Below are 20,272 nucleotides of genomic sequence, written 5' to 3'. Positions count from 1 at the left end.
TATATATATATATATATATATCATGAAAACGGATATTCTGTTATTTACCGTATGATGTGATTTATCTCTTTAAATTTTTACTGGAAATAACGCAACATGTACATGTAAAAAGTATGGTATGCGCAAAGCTTCTTAGAAACTTTTTAAAGAAGCATCGAATTTCTTATTCAATCTCAAGTCGTTCTTTCGTTTGACTATGTTCTACATTCTATCGTACGAAAAGATTGTACCAAAACCGAACGCGCTGGAAATTCAAACAAATTTAGATAGTTTGCGTTGCAATTGATCTATTCAAATTGGCAATATACGTCCAAATTTTTCTCTCCGTTTGCATTTTTCATCCTAAGGATTTAAATACTAAATATCTTGAAAAGCTCGTAAAACTATGTAGTAACGCACTTTGCATTAATGTGAATTCGATCGCATGGTATGATTAATTTCTATTTACTTTTCACAATATTGTATAGTCAATTACTCAATCGTGTACAATATTTTAGCTTCAGTATAGATATAATTATGCAACATAAAAATATGATATTCATAGATAAGTACATATAATAGATTAACTAGAAAAGTTAAAGGTAAAAAAAAATTATTTCTCGTTAAACTTGCAAAATAATACAATTATAAAATTTATACAGTAAATCTACTTACCAAATTTTAACACTTGGACGTCACTGACAATAACTTGACCAACATTGTCATATGATTCTGGTGCACGTGTGTTAAGTGCTTTCAAAACGCGGCCATCATCTGTATGCAACAAATAAATCTCGTTAATCTCCCAGAAATATAAATCATCATTATTACAAATATAATATATATATATATACATCATTTATAATAATTATATTATTATTATTGATAATAGATTGACCATTATTATAAATATAATAATGATATACAATTACGAATTAATATAATAATTAATATATTATTATAAATAATTAAATAATTATACCTGTTCCGATATAGAGTATATCGTAAGCTTTACCATCCAAAGCCTTTACTTGAGAATCTACCGCAACTTTGGTAAATCTATAACTATAATGTTAAAATTCCATGTGTTAATGGCATGTTATATTACAAAGCCATTAATACTATTAAAAATATGTAATTGCAATAATAGTTGTAAAAATAACTTTCGATAGAAAATGTAATAAGTTCAAAGTAAAATTTATGTAAAAAGAATTCTCGTATTTTTGCACATGTATAATATGTATAATAAAAAATGCATGTATACTTTGCGTATTTGATATTAAAAAGTATATATATAACGTTAAAAATTGAGAAGCTATAATTAATTTAATATTTTTAAAGAATACCTACTTAAAATTGACAAAAAGATTCGTAGTTTAAATATATTGCATTAAAGCGTGTTTAGGTATAGAGATATTATATACATGAATATATTATATTAAAACTATATTAATAAAAATATATCGAAAATATTAATTGATCAAGTTACTTACTTGAAACTGGTTTTAGTTATCACAGGTAATGAAAAGTAAGATTGCACTGCGTCATCCATGAGGGGGTGTGCCTTGACGAAATTAACAGTGATGTCCGGAAGTGTTCTGGAGTCGTTAACACAGGCACCGGGTCTGGGCTCAGGTACCTTTTCCTGAGCTACTCGCAGCCAGTTGCTGTTTATAGTCTCTTGTTCTTTGAAAGCACCCTGGAAGACCTCGAGAATGTTGTCCATAGAGAATGCACAAATAGCTGAGCCGCCGATGGAGTTCACTGGGGTCGTGAAAACTCCATACACCAGACGCGCGGACTTCCCCGCGTATCGACCATCCGTAACATCGCTCGTTGACTCTAAATAAGACAAAAAATTATTCGAAATTATTTCGAAATCATTTTTGTCTTATAGATAATAAGTGCAAGCGCCGTCCTATACATCTTCTTATGGAAAAAATATTTCATTACTTGCATAGAATAATAAGAAAAAAATGTATCATGTAAAAATATATAAAATATGCATTATAATAAAATAATTTACAAAATTTAGTCAAAAAGTAAGAGTTATTTTTTTAGACAAACCATTTTTTAGTCATCCAATTAAAATTAACGATAATATTATCTGCAATTTACTGGATTTAAATTCACGATTCAAAATTGTTCAAGTATTTAACATCAACGATTTTATATCGACTTTTAATTTCATGTTACTCATTTTAATTTTTGCGTTCTACGTCGTACTTAAATCAAATATCTTCTTTTGGAAATTGCCGAATTAATTAAATAATTAAAAGATTTAAATTTTAATGTTTTCAATTTCAATAACAATTTTGTCTGTTATCAATCTCTTTCACATTTTTGACATTTCGTGCTCAAGTATGCTTCGATATTAATAAACATGTCTCATCATTAGTCTTAGTTCCGCGATTAGATACAAAGTTCGAACAATCAGAGAAGCAGCCAGTGATTTCGCGGCATCTCTCAGACATCTGGAGACGCGCCAACTTCGCGAATCCAACATAGGGATTTCAATTCGATGTGCGGCGACAATATTCTACGAGAATAGAGTGCTCCTCTCGTTCGTTCTCCATTCCTACTGGTTTCTAAATGCGATAGTGCACGGCTATTGTACTTCACACTCGAGATTAGTATATTTCACTGTACGATAGATAGCTAGAGTGACTTATCCGATTTCATTGTACGTGTAGGAATGGACGAGAAATAAAAAAATCGATAAATGTGACAAAAAATATCATATAAATATAAAAAAAAACATTAAAAAATATTAAATATACGAACATTCTTATTATAATGCTGTTAAAAACAGATATTTATATTTGTATTATTGCAAAAGAATATGATTCCCTATGCTTTAATAATAATAATGAATCTCTAATATTTACATTTGCAAACAATGTTAAATGTTATCATTTCTTTTTTTTATGTAAAAATTTTGCGTAATTAAATGTTAGAATGTAACTATTACTTCAGCACAATATTATTCTTATTACATTAATAGGATATATATAATGTGCAATAGAGAAATTTATAATATTTGTATTTGCAAGCAACGTTGTTTGTTTCTTCCCATTCTACGCAAACACAAATATTAGAAATTACATTTAATTACGCAAAATATGTATGCCGCAAGAAAGTACATAATTGCATGCATTTTTAAGTTTGGATAAGCTTACAAATACCTGAATTACATATCAGTTTCATATTTGACAAAATGAGAAAAAAGTGAAATTTCGAGATACATCGAAATTAAAATATATTTTAAAACAATATTTCAAATAGAAATTTTTCATAAAAGAAACGTGATAAATTTTTATATAACATGTTTTTATAAGACGTCATCAATATTTTTATAAATGGGGGAAATGATAATATTTTTTAATATAATTTTATTCTCTCTCTCCTAGCCATTTTGCATGTAAAAGCAACATTATTTTGCATATTAAGGGATAAAGTCATAAAAAAAATCAATAGTTTATGAGATATTTCATATTTTATTCTGAGATATTTCGATTTATATATATATATATATATAAATAAATTTATCAAATAAGTACATATAATTATATTTTAAAAAATATACAATTTGCAACATGTGATATAGCATATTGTAAATTAGACTATGTATTAAATAAATTGTATAAAATATTAATTTTTATAGGATGGAAAGCCATTATAGTGGCGCTAAAATAGTGTTATATTTTGAGACACACAAAGAATATAATAAATTATAATAAATCTTATTAAGAGAAAACGGTAAAATTTAAAAAATAGACCCTGCCGCCCTCTAAAGGTTGAATCCAACTACACTCTTTCTACGGATCTCTTTAAAAGAGCAACTTTTAAAGTCTTTAAAATTGCATTTTCTTTCTTACAGTATTTCGTAGAACGGAAAAGTATATCGGGCGGAAATCGCAGAAAACTTAAAAAGTAGAGGAACATATATATGCACTAAGTGGGAACTAACGCGGCGCAGAATCGAAGAGGCTCTTTTACGAGGACCTTTTAGAAGCGTGCGAGAGCCCTCGTTTGAAACTACTCGAGCGTAGTCACGATCGAAGCCGCGAAAGGACCGCGCATATGCATACTCACGTATTTCGTTGAAATAGAAGGGGTACTCTCCCGGTACCGAACAGTTGAGCCTCGCTTTCAGGAAACTCGTCCATCTGTCGCTAAATGCGTGTGGCCCGCCCTTATCGTGCTGACAGACTCTCCCAACTCGCGAGTAGACTGACTATATAATGTGAATCAAATTTGTGAAGCGATCGATCAATATTTTACATTTTTCAATATTTCTATATTTTTATAAACGGATGTGTTATTTTCTAAATATTATATAAGAGATCTTTTTTATTCAAAACATCCACCACAAGAATTACAGTACGGAATTTGTTTAATCTTGACAAGTTAAAAATAAAGAGACGTGTGTGTACATTGCATATACGGGACACAGTTCAAATCGTTCCTTTATAAATCTCTAAATTTTAATAATTTTTTTTTAAAAACAATCAAAAGTAAATTCAAAATAATTAACAAAATTTATTCAGAGAGAGAGGATTAAGAAATATCGAATAAAAAATCCTCACCTTTCCGCAATTCATGTATTCTACGGCTGTTTCACGATAGAAGAAGAATACATAATCTTGATATGCGAATGTGCTGACAAAGTTCGGACCTGAAATAATGAAATTGCATCGAGTTCCATTATCGAATTTATTCTACAGAATGTGATATTTTACAATATAATTTTTTTACTTTGATATTTAATGATTAACAAAAATAAAATTGTTTTGTTTGTTAGCAATAAGATCAGACTAAATATTACAAGTAATAACTTATTTCTTATAAATTTACATAATTTATATGATAATGTATACATTTACATAATTCATAATATAATTTCTTATAATTACATATTATAATTTGTATTATAAATTCATATTTCAATAAATTTCCCCGATATTTACATAAAGTGATGCTTTAAAATCAAATTGTTGGTTTGATAATTTGAATCGTCACTGTGTGATAGAAATTTTTTCTTGTCTTTAAAGATGATATCATAATTATCTTTAAAATTAGCCATCCTTCTCGTATTATTGCACTCGTGTCTATTAAAATGTCAGATAACGAAAGAAGCAAATCTCAAAAATTATGTAATTATCAAAGAAATGAAATCAAGATATTTTATCTCTGTTTTGATATAAGTTGCAGAGCTACTTTCCAATCTCATAAATTTATTTAGCAAATTCTACAGAAGCTGTATAAAAAAATCTATAAATAGATACGCGCATATTGAAATTAATTAAACGTTAAATATTTTTCGAATTATAGAATTGAATATTCTGGATATATTTATAATAATGTTTGCGCAAATCAAATAAACTTATAAAATTGCGAGATACTATCGCGGACGCCACATCAACGCCACATAAATTTCTCATCGTGATTTCTAGGAGGCTTACCATTCAACTGATTGAGATCCGAGCGTTCGGTGCGAATTTTGTCTCTGTGAATCAGCGGCTCTCCGCCAGAGAAGTCGGCCACCGTCGCGGCGTATAACTGTCCCTCTGAAACATGCATAAACGTTTCCGTCAGTCAGTCGCACCTTCCACATTTGCAAGCTAAACGAGCGCCATCAGGTCGATGGTTATACAGCGGCTCTCAGGGTTAATTCATCCTCCTACTAACGCGTCTCTCGGAAATTGCCCGTTGAATTTACGTCGGTGGTACTATCCGTAAGATTCACATGTGTGCACGCACTAGCATGACGCTCTATGGCATGACCGAACTTTCGCTTCCCGCTATCAAAATCCTCGAAGGACCGACGGGAGGCCTTGGAGTCCCTAAACGATGTCATATCTTGAATATACGCAGGTGATTATACAAGCTTGATTCCGCCAGTCACTCCCACATTCATGACTTTTCTATATTAATTTCGACACAAATGCTATAACGTTAACTACACGCAAATTACTAAAAAAAAGAATGAGTTAACAATTTACAAATTTCGTGCCAATAAATTGTCTAATTTTAATTAATACAACATCGATTTGTTCTGCTCTTCAATATACTCTTTCTTTCGTAATTCTTCAATAGAAAATAGCAATGTAAGACCTGGTAGTTCCAGAGCTTAAAGAGTTGAGCCTTAGAATTGCATTGTAAGACTTGCATTGACAAAGGCGAACAGTATTTTGAAATGGAAAATTAAATGAAGAATTATTTTCTTTCTTTTCGTAATAAGTTTTTGATGAAAACATTTCACGATTTATGTTTATATATAATATTCTTACTTTATTATTATATGTAAAATATATTCATGATGGTCATCTTTAAATTGTCCTATTAATTTCACACATAAAATAAATATTAATTTTTTAATTAGATAAATGACAAAGACATGGAAACAGAATAAATAAGTAAATTAATGAAAGATGCTCAACGAAAACAATGCACTTAACAAAAATGGATTCAAAAAGGTATATAACATAATAATTATAAGGAATGATTAAAATACGTCATACGACATAAATTTAATAGAAATAACTATCTTGCATGAGCGTAACATGTAAGATTAAAGTAATGTATGAAAGGTTGGCGTGTGTAAGTCACATTAAAAATCATATATTCCACATATACTTTCCACAAACGTGTAGATTACTTCAATAATTGCTATAATATAATAAAATAAAGAGGTAAAAATAGCACATGTTAACGGTATTTACGAAGATTAAATATAATGTATTGTAACATATTTTATTTTGTGAGTTTAGTTTGTAATTAGTCAATTTTTATGCTATTTAGAAATAAAAAGAAAGGAAAAAATCAGAAAAGAAAGTTACGTGATTAACAACATAATAATTGTGACGAAAAAATTTGATATATTTAAGCGTAATTTCTACTCTTTCTTTCATTTATTTTAAATAATGACACATAAATGAAGAAAGAACCTGTCATTATCTACATTTATTTATTTTATTTGTATATAATTGGTTTATATTGCATTGAGTACTTTTTTGGTATTTGCTTCTCCATTGAAATTTGACTATTATAACATTCACAACTCAAAGAGAAAATAATAGATGTGGTATCGTGCGAACAAAGTAGGTTCCGTAAGGGAATTTAAACACAAAAGGTTGGCATAGAGGGAAGAAGGTAGATGATATTAATGTTAAAACGAGAGAAGAATATACATACATTTTAGGACATATATAATCGCCAAAGAGTACTAGAGAAACCCTAGTTCTATTAATATTACGTTAGTACAAAAGACGGTTTCATCGTAAAGTATTTGTTAAATAAAGATGAAAGAGAAATTGCGTAATTTTAACATAATTTTTAGCTTATTTAAAAATCTTATTCTAATTTTAATTTTTAGTAATGTTTTTTATCTATAATACAAAATAGGTTCAATTTCTTTTTAAAAATTAGGTAAACACAACTAAATTTTTATATTATTCTAGTATTTTAAGACAAAATAATGATCTGTAAATTAAAAAGTTCGTAAAAATAGAAGGGGAATTAGGAAATTATTAATAATCTGATAAATATATTATTCGTATAATTTGTTCATTATAATTGAAACTTGAGACGTTAATTTTCAGAAGCATTATATGTATATGTATATCATAATTCATGTTAGATAAGTAATATTTTCCTGTTAAAATAATTGAATCATAATTGCTCAAATTTAACAGAAAGTGCAAATATAAATTAGAATGGGTTTAAAATACCGTTAAAATTATATTTCATCAAAGATATATATGTATGTTTTCATTAGCATTGTAGACACAGAATCAGTTAGAATAAATGCAATACATACATACAATAAAAATAATAAATATATTGAACTATAAATTGTAAAAAATAAAATTAATATGTAATAAGTAATTTATATAAATCATCCTATTTAATAAATTAGAATAATTTACTAACAATAAGTAAATTCACAAATATTGCATTCGAGAATCATTGCATTACAATACAAATTATTTACTGCTGTACTATAGTGACCAATATTAAAGTAGGGGAGACTGGGGACAAAAGTAACATTTTGACTTCGAAGTGTTATAACAGTTAAAATATAATATTTACATTAAAAAAAGTATATATATTTAGATGTAGAATTTATTTAGCTACAAAATTTTCTTTGATTCAATTTTTCAATGTAACTAGAAAAAAAGTTATGTTTGTTTAAAGACTATGAGGAATTTTGTTACAACCGTCGTCCCAACCCCTGGGACGATTGTAACAGTAGAGGGACAATTGTACCATACTATTTATAAATAAAATAATGGTTATTTTATTGGTTTTATTAATAAAATACATAATAAAGAAAGGCTCAAATAATTCAAATAAAACAAAATAAATCAGAAGAACTATGAGCCAAAACAAAACAAATTTTAACGTATATATGATACAGTTGACATTAAGTAAAATAAAAGTAAAAACAAAATAAAAATATGTAGGTATACATCAAACTAAAAATATGTCTACATCAACTAACGTTTCGACCACTTCATTTTTAAAGTTATAAACAAGTATGTATATGAAAGCGGTTAACTACAATAGATTAACGTACATCACTAATTATAAAAGTACATATAATGAAAATGATTAAAAATATACGTTCGTTGTTCAGGCCTGATTTCAGTTATATGTATAGTCGACGGAAGGTAGATCCTGGATTTACGTCAAATTTACATTCAAATATCGCTGAGTATCCAATAATGAATAGATATGTAGTTGTCAAAAAATAAATCCTGGATATACGCCAGGATTCGATTATAAAAAGTATTCGCCAAATATAAAAAAGTCGCTGATAATGCTATTAAGTAAGCCGAAGTAACAGTCCTTCTTACAAAATTCAGATTCTACAGTATAAAATTGAATAACTGACCCCCAGGGATCGATGTTACTATTGTCCCCTAATGGTATTTTATGATTCATAGTAAATTTTTAAAATAAAAACCTAGATAAAAATCAACTGAAATGTGAAAAACATCAACACAGATAATCATTAAAACATATTAAGATAATACATTATACCTTTGTTATAAAGAAAAACAAATATTTTGAATTTTGTGTACGCAATAAAAGTTACTTGATGCATGAAAAAAGTAATTTCTGCTTCTGCACTCGTGCACGTTCTGCAAAAATCAGCATGTAACGAACGATTCAATGCCTATTTGTTTATAGAATTTTACCACGCGGCCACATACACATTTATTATAGTTTAAGAAATATTGACGATGTTACTATTGTTCCGTGTTAGTTTTGTCCCCGGTCTCCCCTAATCTTGTGTAAAAAAATTAACTGTGTAAAAAATAATTGTGAAAATACAAATGAAAATGTTGGTAGATAGTAAGATTTAAAATAATAATTATTTAACATTACTTTTCATATTACATCTCTAAATTGCCATATGCAAAAAAAGAACACGATTCCAGAACGAGGATACACCATATACGTAAACATAAGTAAAGAATTAATTTTTACACATACTTGTATCCTCATATTAGCATAAACGAGAAGATCAAGAACTCTAGAACTGACATTCGCATGCAATTTTGAAGTGGTGTTGTAAAACCAATTCCATGTTGAGGAGCTTATTTTCTACGGATATGGAACGGCTTGGAATAACTTTGCATAGTTTTCGAACACATTTCTTTCCCTCTAAAGTATGGATTTAACTCTCTCTTATTCTCGCTGTCATTCTCAAAATCATAAATTTCTTCTTGCTGTTCTATGGAAGGAACTTTGAGACACGATGTTTACGGTCTCGCCAAACTTAGGCAGCTCAGCCTCGAGAGTATATCTTGTAAAACAACAAGAACAGTAAAAGCAATAGATTTAATGCAAAAAATATTTCGTATTAAATATCAGTAAAATTTTAACATAAATCGAACAAAACCTTCTACAATCTGATGACACTAGATCAAAGCGATATTTAAATGTTTACGCAACAATAAATCTGCTCGATTTCTGCCGTCAATCTCTCTGTCATAATATTGTATGTACTCGGTAGATCTACTCGATTTCTACCACCGATATGCTTTCATGTTGTGTCTACAGGCTTGCCAGCAACGTAATGCGGACGCAATTCATGTCAATCTGTTGTAATATATTGGTGCCAAACTGCTAGCATACTATTATCGTATTACCTAGGTATACCATAGATAATAAGTAAATAAATATAAGCATATAGAAATTAATCTGCTAATCCAAACTATATGCCTTTGCTAATATCCAATCAATATAAAATTATTTTGTAGTATCCCCACTAATATCTTATATTTTAGTAATGCCTAACAACGAGTTCGATTGTACGCATTAGTGCGCACTGGTGCATATTAAAGCAGTTGTGTACACTGATTTAATACAAGAGTAAAAATGAAAGCATTTCAAATTATAAAATACATGTTATATCAAACAGTATAAAGTGTATTGAGGATTTCGCGATTTAACCCGTACCTTCATTTATATTAAACATACATATATCTTTGTGACAATTACGTATATGACAGTATTAATGTGTATCAGTGCACTAAGTGTATCTAATCAAATTCGCTATAAATTACGCAATATTTCATCTTTGTGATGATAAAATAAAAATATAGCACATATGCTTATCACATACGTATGACACAAAGATCCAGTTTTTAGTAATTGAATTAGATTACAAAAAAAAATAATATTTCAGCAAATGTTATACCTTTATTCTATGAAGTAATTAAGTTTCTATTTTGAAACTTTTATTTTCAAATGCACAATATGCGTGTGTACGGAAATAAATTCTTCAATTTTGTTAGAAAATTTTTATTCAAAGAAAAGCTCGTCATTTTGAAAATAATCTTGTACGCGAACAATTTTTCTCAGCGTCGCGCGCAATCGGTCGCAAAACCCCGGAAAAATCCATGGATTTTGATCGCTATATGTGTTTGCACAGAGTACATAATACGCCAGTATACACAACGGGTATATCCACAGTGCAACTGTGCATTTCCTTCCGTGTTCTCGTAAAGGAGATCCTCGAAGGATTCGCCGCCGCGGCTCCTCGCGGGGCTCCCATATTTCACGTTCAAAAAGCACGATGGGATTTGAGGCCGGCCAACGTATGCGCGCGATAAGTGTATATAGCGGCCGGATAGTCATATATAACAGGGGCGAGGCAGACGTTAGACTTAGGGGGATGAACGTGCCCGTTGCAGGCTACAAATCTACGGTGAGCCTGTGGCAACGCCGAAGCTCGCGAATATCGTGTGCCACGCGCGTAATACCTGCGGGAAAGAGGCTTGGCTACGTACGCGCGAGCAACCCCGCGCTCAGCATCCCTCCGCTCCGTTCACATCTCAGCGACACGTAACGCGCTGAGATCTGGGGCTGCCTGCGTACGCGCTGTACTTAGGGGTGATTTAATGCACCGTTGCGTCGCCGACGCATTACGCTGGCTGCTGTCGTCTCTGCGAAAACTTAACGAAAGTTTCGGCAGATAGCTACGGGTCGCTGTTGAAAGTGGAATTCAGAATAAAGCCGCTAACAAAGCATAATACATTGTAACACGGGAATAAAGAGGATTTCGTTCGAATACTAAGCGGTTTTGAGTAACGATATCTTTTGTGAATTTTGATTGAAGAATTGCCATTTTTCGAATAAAAGTTATGCTACATAAGGTATTCAGCAAAAAACCATTCAGCATTTATATGATAGTAGATAGTATATACATCATCCTGAGTAAAAAAGCCTTAGTAAAAACAGTAGTTGATCGGAAGCTCAACCGTTTCTGAGATATAAACAGTTTTCTATGGTATCATAACTGACTATTGGCTTCTACGTGTCGTATGCGACGTAAAGATTTACCTCAGTGTTTATAAACCGCATTCTCAATATTCTGATTCAATTTATATATACACTTTATAGTGAAAAATATAGCGGAATAAGAAATATGAATTAAATATATTAAGTAGATAATATTATTCTAATAATTATATGTATAATAATATAAATTTTATATGGATGAACGTATACTGATTGCGGCTAGCAGGAAATATTCACTCTGATCTGACTTTACAAAAATAAATGTTGAAGGTTTCGCCGTGTAAGAATAAAGCTCCTGAAAGGATTTTGTAAGATGACGAAATTCCTCAACGCGCAAGGAAGAACGGTATCTTGCTCGAAGTGGAAGCAATATAAGCACGTACAGTGTCAGTACAAAGAAGCTATTGGTAAAGCTAAGAGACGAAATTTTCAGAGAAGACCGTCGAAACGGCAAGACTCTGTCAGATCACTTCAAAATCAACGAATACGATGATAGAACGCATTCTGTATTTCCCACGAGAGAATATATATATATCTTCTAAGAAGAAAGCCATGAATCATTTTACGAATCGTATTTTACTTCCTAAAACAAATAAACCAAATTCGTGAAAATTGTTGAAAAATGTAGAAAAAAGTATTCGCATGTTTAAATTAAAGTAGTGCACATAAATGATTTGCAAAAGACATTAAAAAAATATCTGCGATATTGATTATTTTTCTAATACAAAAATATATCAATCAATTGTGGAATAAGTTTATCAAACTAGCGAGAATGTATGAGAGAAATTAAAAAGTTTCATAATATTGTAAAAATTAATATATATATTTAAAAATTAATGTATATATTTAAAAATAATATAAAGAAGCACCTGTTTTAAAATGTTATTCTGTTCACAAAATTTCAAACAATGAATTTCCAACTTGTTTAAACTTTAATCTATTGAAAACGTTCCGCAATTCATCTACATGTTGTAGATAATGAAAAGAAAACAAGCTATACACTTCTGTTTTTGCAAACTATTCCACTTCTTAAATTCAACGCGGTAGCCGTTTACATTTTTAAAAATTTCAATATAAAAATCTGGAAGCCTATGTACACACATACCAAAATAAAATGATACAAGATATACGAATATTTATAATTAACACAATTTATAATTAACAAAAATTTACATTATTGTTTTACTTATGTATGTACTTTATTATAATATAAATAAGATCTAAAATAATAGATATTAAATAAATTATACAGTATGTGTGCATACACATTTACGCTTTAATTATTTATATCGCTCCATTATATTTTACTTCCGTTATATTGTCCTTCCCTCTATTTATACCTCATTAATACACAACATGTAATTAAATATGGAAAGCGATCCATATTTAGGAATCAAAAAATACAAGTTTAAATGTTACAAAATAATTGTGTAATTAATAATTAAATACAGCTAATAAAGCAGGAATCGGCTGATAATTAATGTAGCAATTTTAACTTTTATTCTTTGTATCTTATATTGCAATCGTATTTTTAAGAACAAAGTCACTATATAACAAAGTTGCTGGGAGCATATAGAAAGATATGAAGATATGAAAAAAATAAGAAAAATTAAAGAAAAAAAGTATGAACTTTTGATAAACTTATATACAATAGAAATGTCAGAAATGTGACAATCGATTTTTTATTTTATAATTATTCCAAATTGCAAGATCATATTAATGTATAAAAATATCGTCAAATATTTGATTACGTTAATGCTATTTAACAGATTTCAGATAAAAAAAAAGATTTTTTTATCAACGAAAGATACTTCTTGTGGTTAAAAATAAAAAATGACATGAATATATTATTTTTCTTATTATCGTATTTTATTAATAATATTATCTTTTAATTTTTCAATACTATATAATTTATCTTAAAGAACGGTTTTTATTTAGAATTTTTAAATAAATACATGCAAGAGAAGGTATGAAAAATTTAGGATATTGATCCGCATATTTTCAATTTCTTTCTGTAATATATATTATTTCATTAAAATTAAATGTATCAAAGATAATATCTTTTACAATTTAAATGTGCCCAATAGACACGCCATTTACACATAGAAATTTCAAACATGTTTGTAAAACGACTTCATTGAAGCAAGGTATCGTTTGCTTTGCCAGAGTATTGATTTACCGTTGCACTTTGGCGAACATACGACGCGCGCATGTGCCTCGTAATCAGCAAATTATAACGTTCAACATATGAAACTGCACATTATACATCATGCAAGTAAAAAGTTTCTCGAGCAAATAGATAGAATATATTTTTATCAAATTACATATCAAACTTATATTTTCTCACAGCACTATATTAATATTACAATATTAATATTACAATATTAATGTTGTTATTTACAATCTATGTTATTATTATTTGTAAGTTGAATGTATTTTTGTATCATCATATGAGCATAATTGTGTATATTGTAGATAACTAAACTAAATACCTGGGCTTTATTCTTAACAGAAATATTAATTGACATATAATAAATAACGTGTATGTTATATTTATATGTTTATACAATATAAATAATATATAACAAAAATAATAAAATAATAAAATACTATAAGTATGTGATGTATGTGACATAGCGAAAAACATTTCTCGCTACTGTTTGTTATCCAACATTGTCTAGGATAATAAAATTGAAATTAATAGGTGCAATAGTAATTGTAGTAGAATTCGCACTAATCTGACAGATATAAAACATCTCTGAATAATTCCAGAATCATTAATTCATTTCTTTAATGATTCTTTAACACGTGTGAAGTCCATTCATCTTTAACCCTTAACTGGGGCAGTGAGAACATACTGCGTAACTAGAGCACACGGTTTTCATGAACCGATCTCCCTTCTCATGCTAAAGATAGCAAATATATTAAAAGTAAGTTCACTGCAGGATTCTAAAGAAACTCTTCAAGAGAAACAAATATTTCAAACAAGCAAACGGCTAAATCCATTGAATAAAAAACACAGTTATAGTGCTTTAGCTTCAAGATTCTCTTTGAAAAAGAGGGATTGTGCGGATTCATATCACTGGTTAAAGAGTAATTATTTGAAAAATAAAGTAGCTTTTTCTTCAGAGAATTTTCAAAGAACTCAGTTAAAAAAAAATTACTCCCTTCAGTACAAAATAAGACTGAATTATAATAATGATAGAGAAAACGCGTAAAGAAATAATAAACTCTGTAAACTAGATATGGAAACTAAATATGAAAAAACATGTATGAAATCGTGCTCTTTTTTATCACGCAAATGATAAAAAAGAGAATAATTTTTAAGAATCATCTGTCATAATTGTTCACGTAAATATTTATCAAATTTGCTGCACGGGACGCAATCATGCGTGTATCTCAATCGCTTCTGTGCGGAATACACAAGGACTCGTGATATTCGCGTCGATTCGAGCTTCTCGTTCTCACAAGCTACTTCACTCGTTGTAGAGCGGTCGAATCTCTCAAGTGGCACTTACTGTCGTCAAAGCCACGTGTCGCCCGTCAAATCTGGTATGTAGTGCACAGCATATGTTTCAAAATGTAATAAAAATGTCCTCGATAAATATTTTCCACAGGCGGAAACGATTTTCGGAGCTGCATAGAGTGGCACGGACTTCACGTAAAAATATTTCGATAACACTGCTATCACAATGGTCGCGCCGACGTTTTCGTCTGCGAGAAAATCTATTCTTTGGGATATTACTTAAATTCATTCAAGAATAAAATAAATATTTTGAAAAAATATAAATTTCTGTATAACAAAGTTAAAACTTCACTTTCCAGAATTCGTTCAATGTTTAAAGAAAATAAAATTCATTAAAATTAAGATTTGACAAAATATTGATTTTATGTTATTTCTCATCAATTCGATTGATCTCGTATAATTTGATCTCGTATACAATAATTAAGTACATTATTCGAATTGCTATAAAAGAAGGAACTTACCGGCAAAAACCGCTGTGCTATTGTGCCGCGGATCGTAAGGACAGAGTCCTAAACCATCCATGTCGCTCTGTTTCACGTACGCTCCATCCTGAAATACAAACAAGAAGTTTTGAATTATAACATTTTTGCATATCATATATAATACCTAAAAATGTACAATTTTTAACAACTTTTTAAACCAATTTTTTTCATACAAAAAGTATAGTTCAATTCAGTAATTTGAGGTCGTGAAGATAAATGAATCACTGTAGACATGAAGAGTATCACAACTGCAAAAAAAAATGGAATTTAATGTCAGTCACGCTATTTCCCGGAAACATGAGACGCGAGGAACAGCTCGAAACTTCCTATCAGGAAATTGATTTTTCTTACGCAACATAGCTTCCTATGGAAATATTCATTCGCATTTATTCGTCTGTAGATGTACGTTATATGCATCTAATGTGTATATAAGTAGGCAATGGTATAGTATCAATATGTTAATAACGTAATAACTAATTCCAATCATAATTACTGTACGCATATTTTTTTAACTTGTATATTAACAGATAATCGAAATATTACAATGTAATTTATCTTGTTGTATCGGCCAGACTTTTGACCGTTTGGTGAAATGACAGTCGACATGATAATAAAATAATTATATCCAATCAATTATGAGCGTGACCTATATGTTTTATCGAACAATGGCCATGCAATGATTACGATTGATTGACAATTTTAATTCTTTTTCCCCTCCTACTGGTATTTCTTAATTGTTACGTGTGAGTTACGTAATGAAAAATTTAATTTCGATCAAATATAAACTCGCAGCAGTCAATTTATAAATATACTTGTTAATTTCAATACTTGTTTAAAGAAACGAATATTTAATAATAAAATTAACAATATAACTAATCAGATTTGTTATACAATAACACAGTCACCTCTTAATTACTCACAGGACCAGGATTGACACTCTCTTCATTTATTGTTGCCGCAGGTGTAATATGTTGTTTAATATTATTTTCATACATGTTCGATATTGATTTTAGTGTATATGACGAACTCTTCGTTCAGAGTGAAAATATCGATATCGTGATTTACCGCGAATATAATAATATTTCTCTCTTTGATTGATATACCAATTTATGTTTACCATATTCGTCGTACGCAATATATTTTTGGATATCATCTTTCTGCTATGACAAATGTTGAAGCATTATGACGATACGTTATCCTTATTCAATCCTGCAAAGAAATCCAAGTTACGTAATTCGGGAACTACGATTGTTTCCGATCTGGAGATAGAGTAATAGTGATGGAGTAATAGAATTATTAACGTCGCCGTATCGATACAAAAAAGCCCGAAATCTCGTATTCGTCGTTCGTACTTGTCTCGCTGTACTGGCACTGTGATTGAGTTTGCTCGCGACCTACAGGTTTTACGAACGGTTCGCATCTAGAGCGAAATTTGTGGTACGATAAACTGACTCAATAGAAGATTGGAAAGCGAGTAGGACATGCCAGGGATCTGCGCGTTGGTTGTTTAGATTCTTTTATCTTGTCTCTGCTGTCTAATTTTTTCTTTTATAGAGTATGGAATAGAAATAAAACATTGCATGTGTGTGTGTGTGTGTGTGTTTAATCGTCGGAAAAATATAAAATCAACTTTTCAGAAATAATTCTCAAATACAATTTTTTATTAACATTTTGATAATTTTAAATTAATGATTAAAAATTTATTAATTTAAAGTTTATCTGATAAAACTAGTCACGAAATACTTTGTGTACGACTACTATATGTAAATTGTTATTATATAATAAAACAATTTCGAAATAGATTTAACACACTGAAAGACAATCAAGAAAATTTATAAGCATATAATTTATTTAATCTCGTTTTTAAATAATAATCAGTTTCTTATCTAATAATTTTTTGCTGATGTAATAAATTCTGCTAAATTAATCAATAACAAATTCCAACAAATAATTTTATATCTTAAGTAATGATATTGCATTACTATCTAAATAAAGCATTGTTCGTGTTCGATTAAAATCTATCGTCGAAGATAAATCAAGAAAGAGAAGAGGCAGTTATATAAATTTGCATAAAAATTATTTGGAAGATTATGTATGTTACTTTTACATCTTTGAAGTAATTTCCTATTCTTCCCATGAAGTTAGAACAGAAATAATTCTAATATATCGTATTTGCTAAACTACATCAGAATCGTTTTTCGTAAAAAGATATACAATATTAGATTGAGAATTTTGCAATTGTCCGATAAAGGGCAGTTTCTGCTTGCACACGTGTTTCGCGGTATGAATGCCTGTCATTGAACTGTAATGACATCGTTTCGAGTCGTTGTTCATTGTACTGTATTCGCCGTATTCGCAAACGTGTACAGACATCGAAAAAAAAATATCGGTAAATCCGCTTGGCGCACCGTAAGACAATTAAAAAAGTTGCAAGCGAGACCACTGCGGCCGGCCACAGTAATATACCGAATACGCGAACAGTGTCGCAACTCGTGCATGTATGCAACAATGCATGTAAAGAAATTGAAACGTGGCAGGGCTATTCGACACAAACGGCTATTCGATGCACTGCAGCCCGCAGTTGGGTATTCCGAGACGCTGGTTGAGTCTCACGTACTTTCTAGGATCCTTTATATTTCTTTCGTTCGTTTCTTCTCGGATCTTTTCTTCTTTCTAGTCTCCTTCTTTTTCTTTCTGTTCTCCTTGCTTGCCACGTATCCTCGTTTCATCTATTCTCATCTACTGGCAAGCCGTATCGTAACAAGGCCAAGAGAGAGATAAACAGAGGCGTGCAATAACTACTATTTTCAATCTATATATTTTTTCTAGTTTATTTAATATCATTTAAAATTAATTTCTGCAATAGATTGATTTCTCTATAAAACTCCATCAATATATACAATAAAAAATTAATTTAGACGATATTGGTATTTATTCATATACCATTAAAATTTAACAATTTATTTATCCTATATATATTAATTTAATTATTTTTTTAGATTGAAAAAAAAATTTTCCAATTTATTTTTAATTATTTATATTATAGAATAGAATTTATATTCGCACGTATATACATATATTTTTTATTAAAAATAATCTTTTACACAAATTTGTCAAAATCTTTGACACTCCTAATATAATACCTCATAATATGTATAACAATGTATTTGTTTTCAGTGTTTTAATATCAAAGTTTACCGCGAAATAATTCAAGGCATTGCTGTAAATTTTGCGAGAAAACAATTGCGAGGCGCCGCAGGAGACAATAACGAAGACGTAGGCGTGTTCACACTTAAAATATATGATAACAGCCTGATTTGTAGCATGTAAGAAAGTTTCATTATAAGTTATTTCGTACCATCCTTCTTCGAATATGCGACAATCATGACACTAATATAAATACATAGTTAGAATATAAAAACGGAAAAAAAATTCAATTAAAAGTCCCATTTTAGTTGAAAAGAACTGTGCTTTTTGCAAAAACTAATAGATTCATTTACCATCAATTTAAATTCAATTTTAGAATCTTATTACAGAATGCGGAATTAGATACTAGTAAATTGTTTTATTATTATTAACTTACAATTGATTATAATAATATATCGATATTATCTGATATCTATATTAAATTACAGTGCAGCTGTTAGTACGGACAAATACTATCAAAGGTAGGAATACTGAATGTGACAGGATTATTCTGCACATATGAGCATGCACATAACGCGCTCTAATCTCGTTCGATGGAGCTATAACCGCCCATAAGTAGATGTAATTACAACGTTCAATGAAATTTAATTATAACTTAATCTCTTAAAAATTAATGTTACGTAAATCATCGTTTTGTTTGTAGCACTTTTAATTAGTTGCAATAATAAAATGAATAATCTATTATTTTTCCCTTTCTATGATATCTTCAAAGCTATATGTATATATTTAATATAACATAAAAAAAAATTTACAATAATTAAATATTCGGTATCTATGATTCTTCTTTCAGTTTTTATAAAAAATGCTAACTTATTAATTACATCTCGTTTCACGAGCTGAACAATATTAGCCAGCTGCGTGACCTTTATGAAATCAAACAAATTAAATGTGCTTCTTATCGTAATGTACAAGAAAGATGTACACTTTCGCGGTGTGCGTATATAATCTGGCGATATAATCATACTCATTAATTACTTGCTGGTTTACACGGTGAGGTTTTCCGTTGTAAATTTCGTGAGATATTGCTGTAATTGCGAAACACCGCGGGGAACGACCGCGAGTTTCATCTTCGCACATTCGGCCTGTCGCGATATAATTTGCACAAAGTTCGAAAACTTTCGAGTGTAAACTGCACGGTCCTCGCCTCCCACCGACATTGTTTCGCAACGATCACGACACAATGCCATGCGCTCCTGCGTGACAATGTACCGTTCACCGTCCCATCGTCCGGATTATCGCAATCGTAGTGGAAGTTATGTGC

The 20,272-nt window shown here is 29.9% G+C and overlaps 1 protein-coding gene across 2 annotated transcripts in view; it reads right to left on the bottom strand.

Moving 5' to 3' along the window:
* LOC108767993 (semaphorin-1A) overlaps positions 1 to 20,272 on the bottom strand; it is a 234,830-nt gene that overhangs the window by 5,624 nt on the left and 208,934 nt on the right. For both annotated transcript variants that reach the window (XM_018518170.1, XM_018518169.1), the window contains exons 6-12: positions 15,784 to 15,871; positions 5,445 to 5,549; positions 4,569 to 4,657; positions 4,075 to 4,216; positions 1,473 to 1,821; positions 962 to 1,044; positions 655 to 753 (exon numbers count right to left, since the gene is read on the bottom strand). In XM_018518170.1, coding sequence (XP_018373672.1) covers positions 655 to 753; positions 962 to 1,044; positions 1,473 to 1,821; positions 4,075 to 4,216; positions 4,569 to 4,657; positions 5,445 to 5,549; positions 15,784 to 15,871 — 955 coding nt within the window. The remainder of the gene's footprint in view (positions 1 to 654; positions 754 to 961; positions 1,045 to 1,472; positions 1,822 to 4,074; positions 4,217 to 4,568; positions 4,658 to 5,444; positions 5,550 to 15,783; positions 15,872 to 20,272) is intronic.

Source organism: Trachymyrmex cornetzi, unplaced genomic scaffold (assembly GCF_001594075.2).
Source record: "Trachymyrmex cornetzi isolate Tcor2-1 unplaced genomic scaffold, Tcor1.1 scaffold745, whole genome shotgun sequence".
Lineage (NCBI taxonomy): Eukaryota > Metazoa > Arthropoda > Insecta > Hymenoptera > Formicidae > Trachymyrmex > Trachymyrmex cornetzi.
The sequence above is the reverse complement of the archived record's forward strand: the minus strand, read 5'-3'. Positions and strand labels throughout refer to the sequence as shown.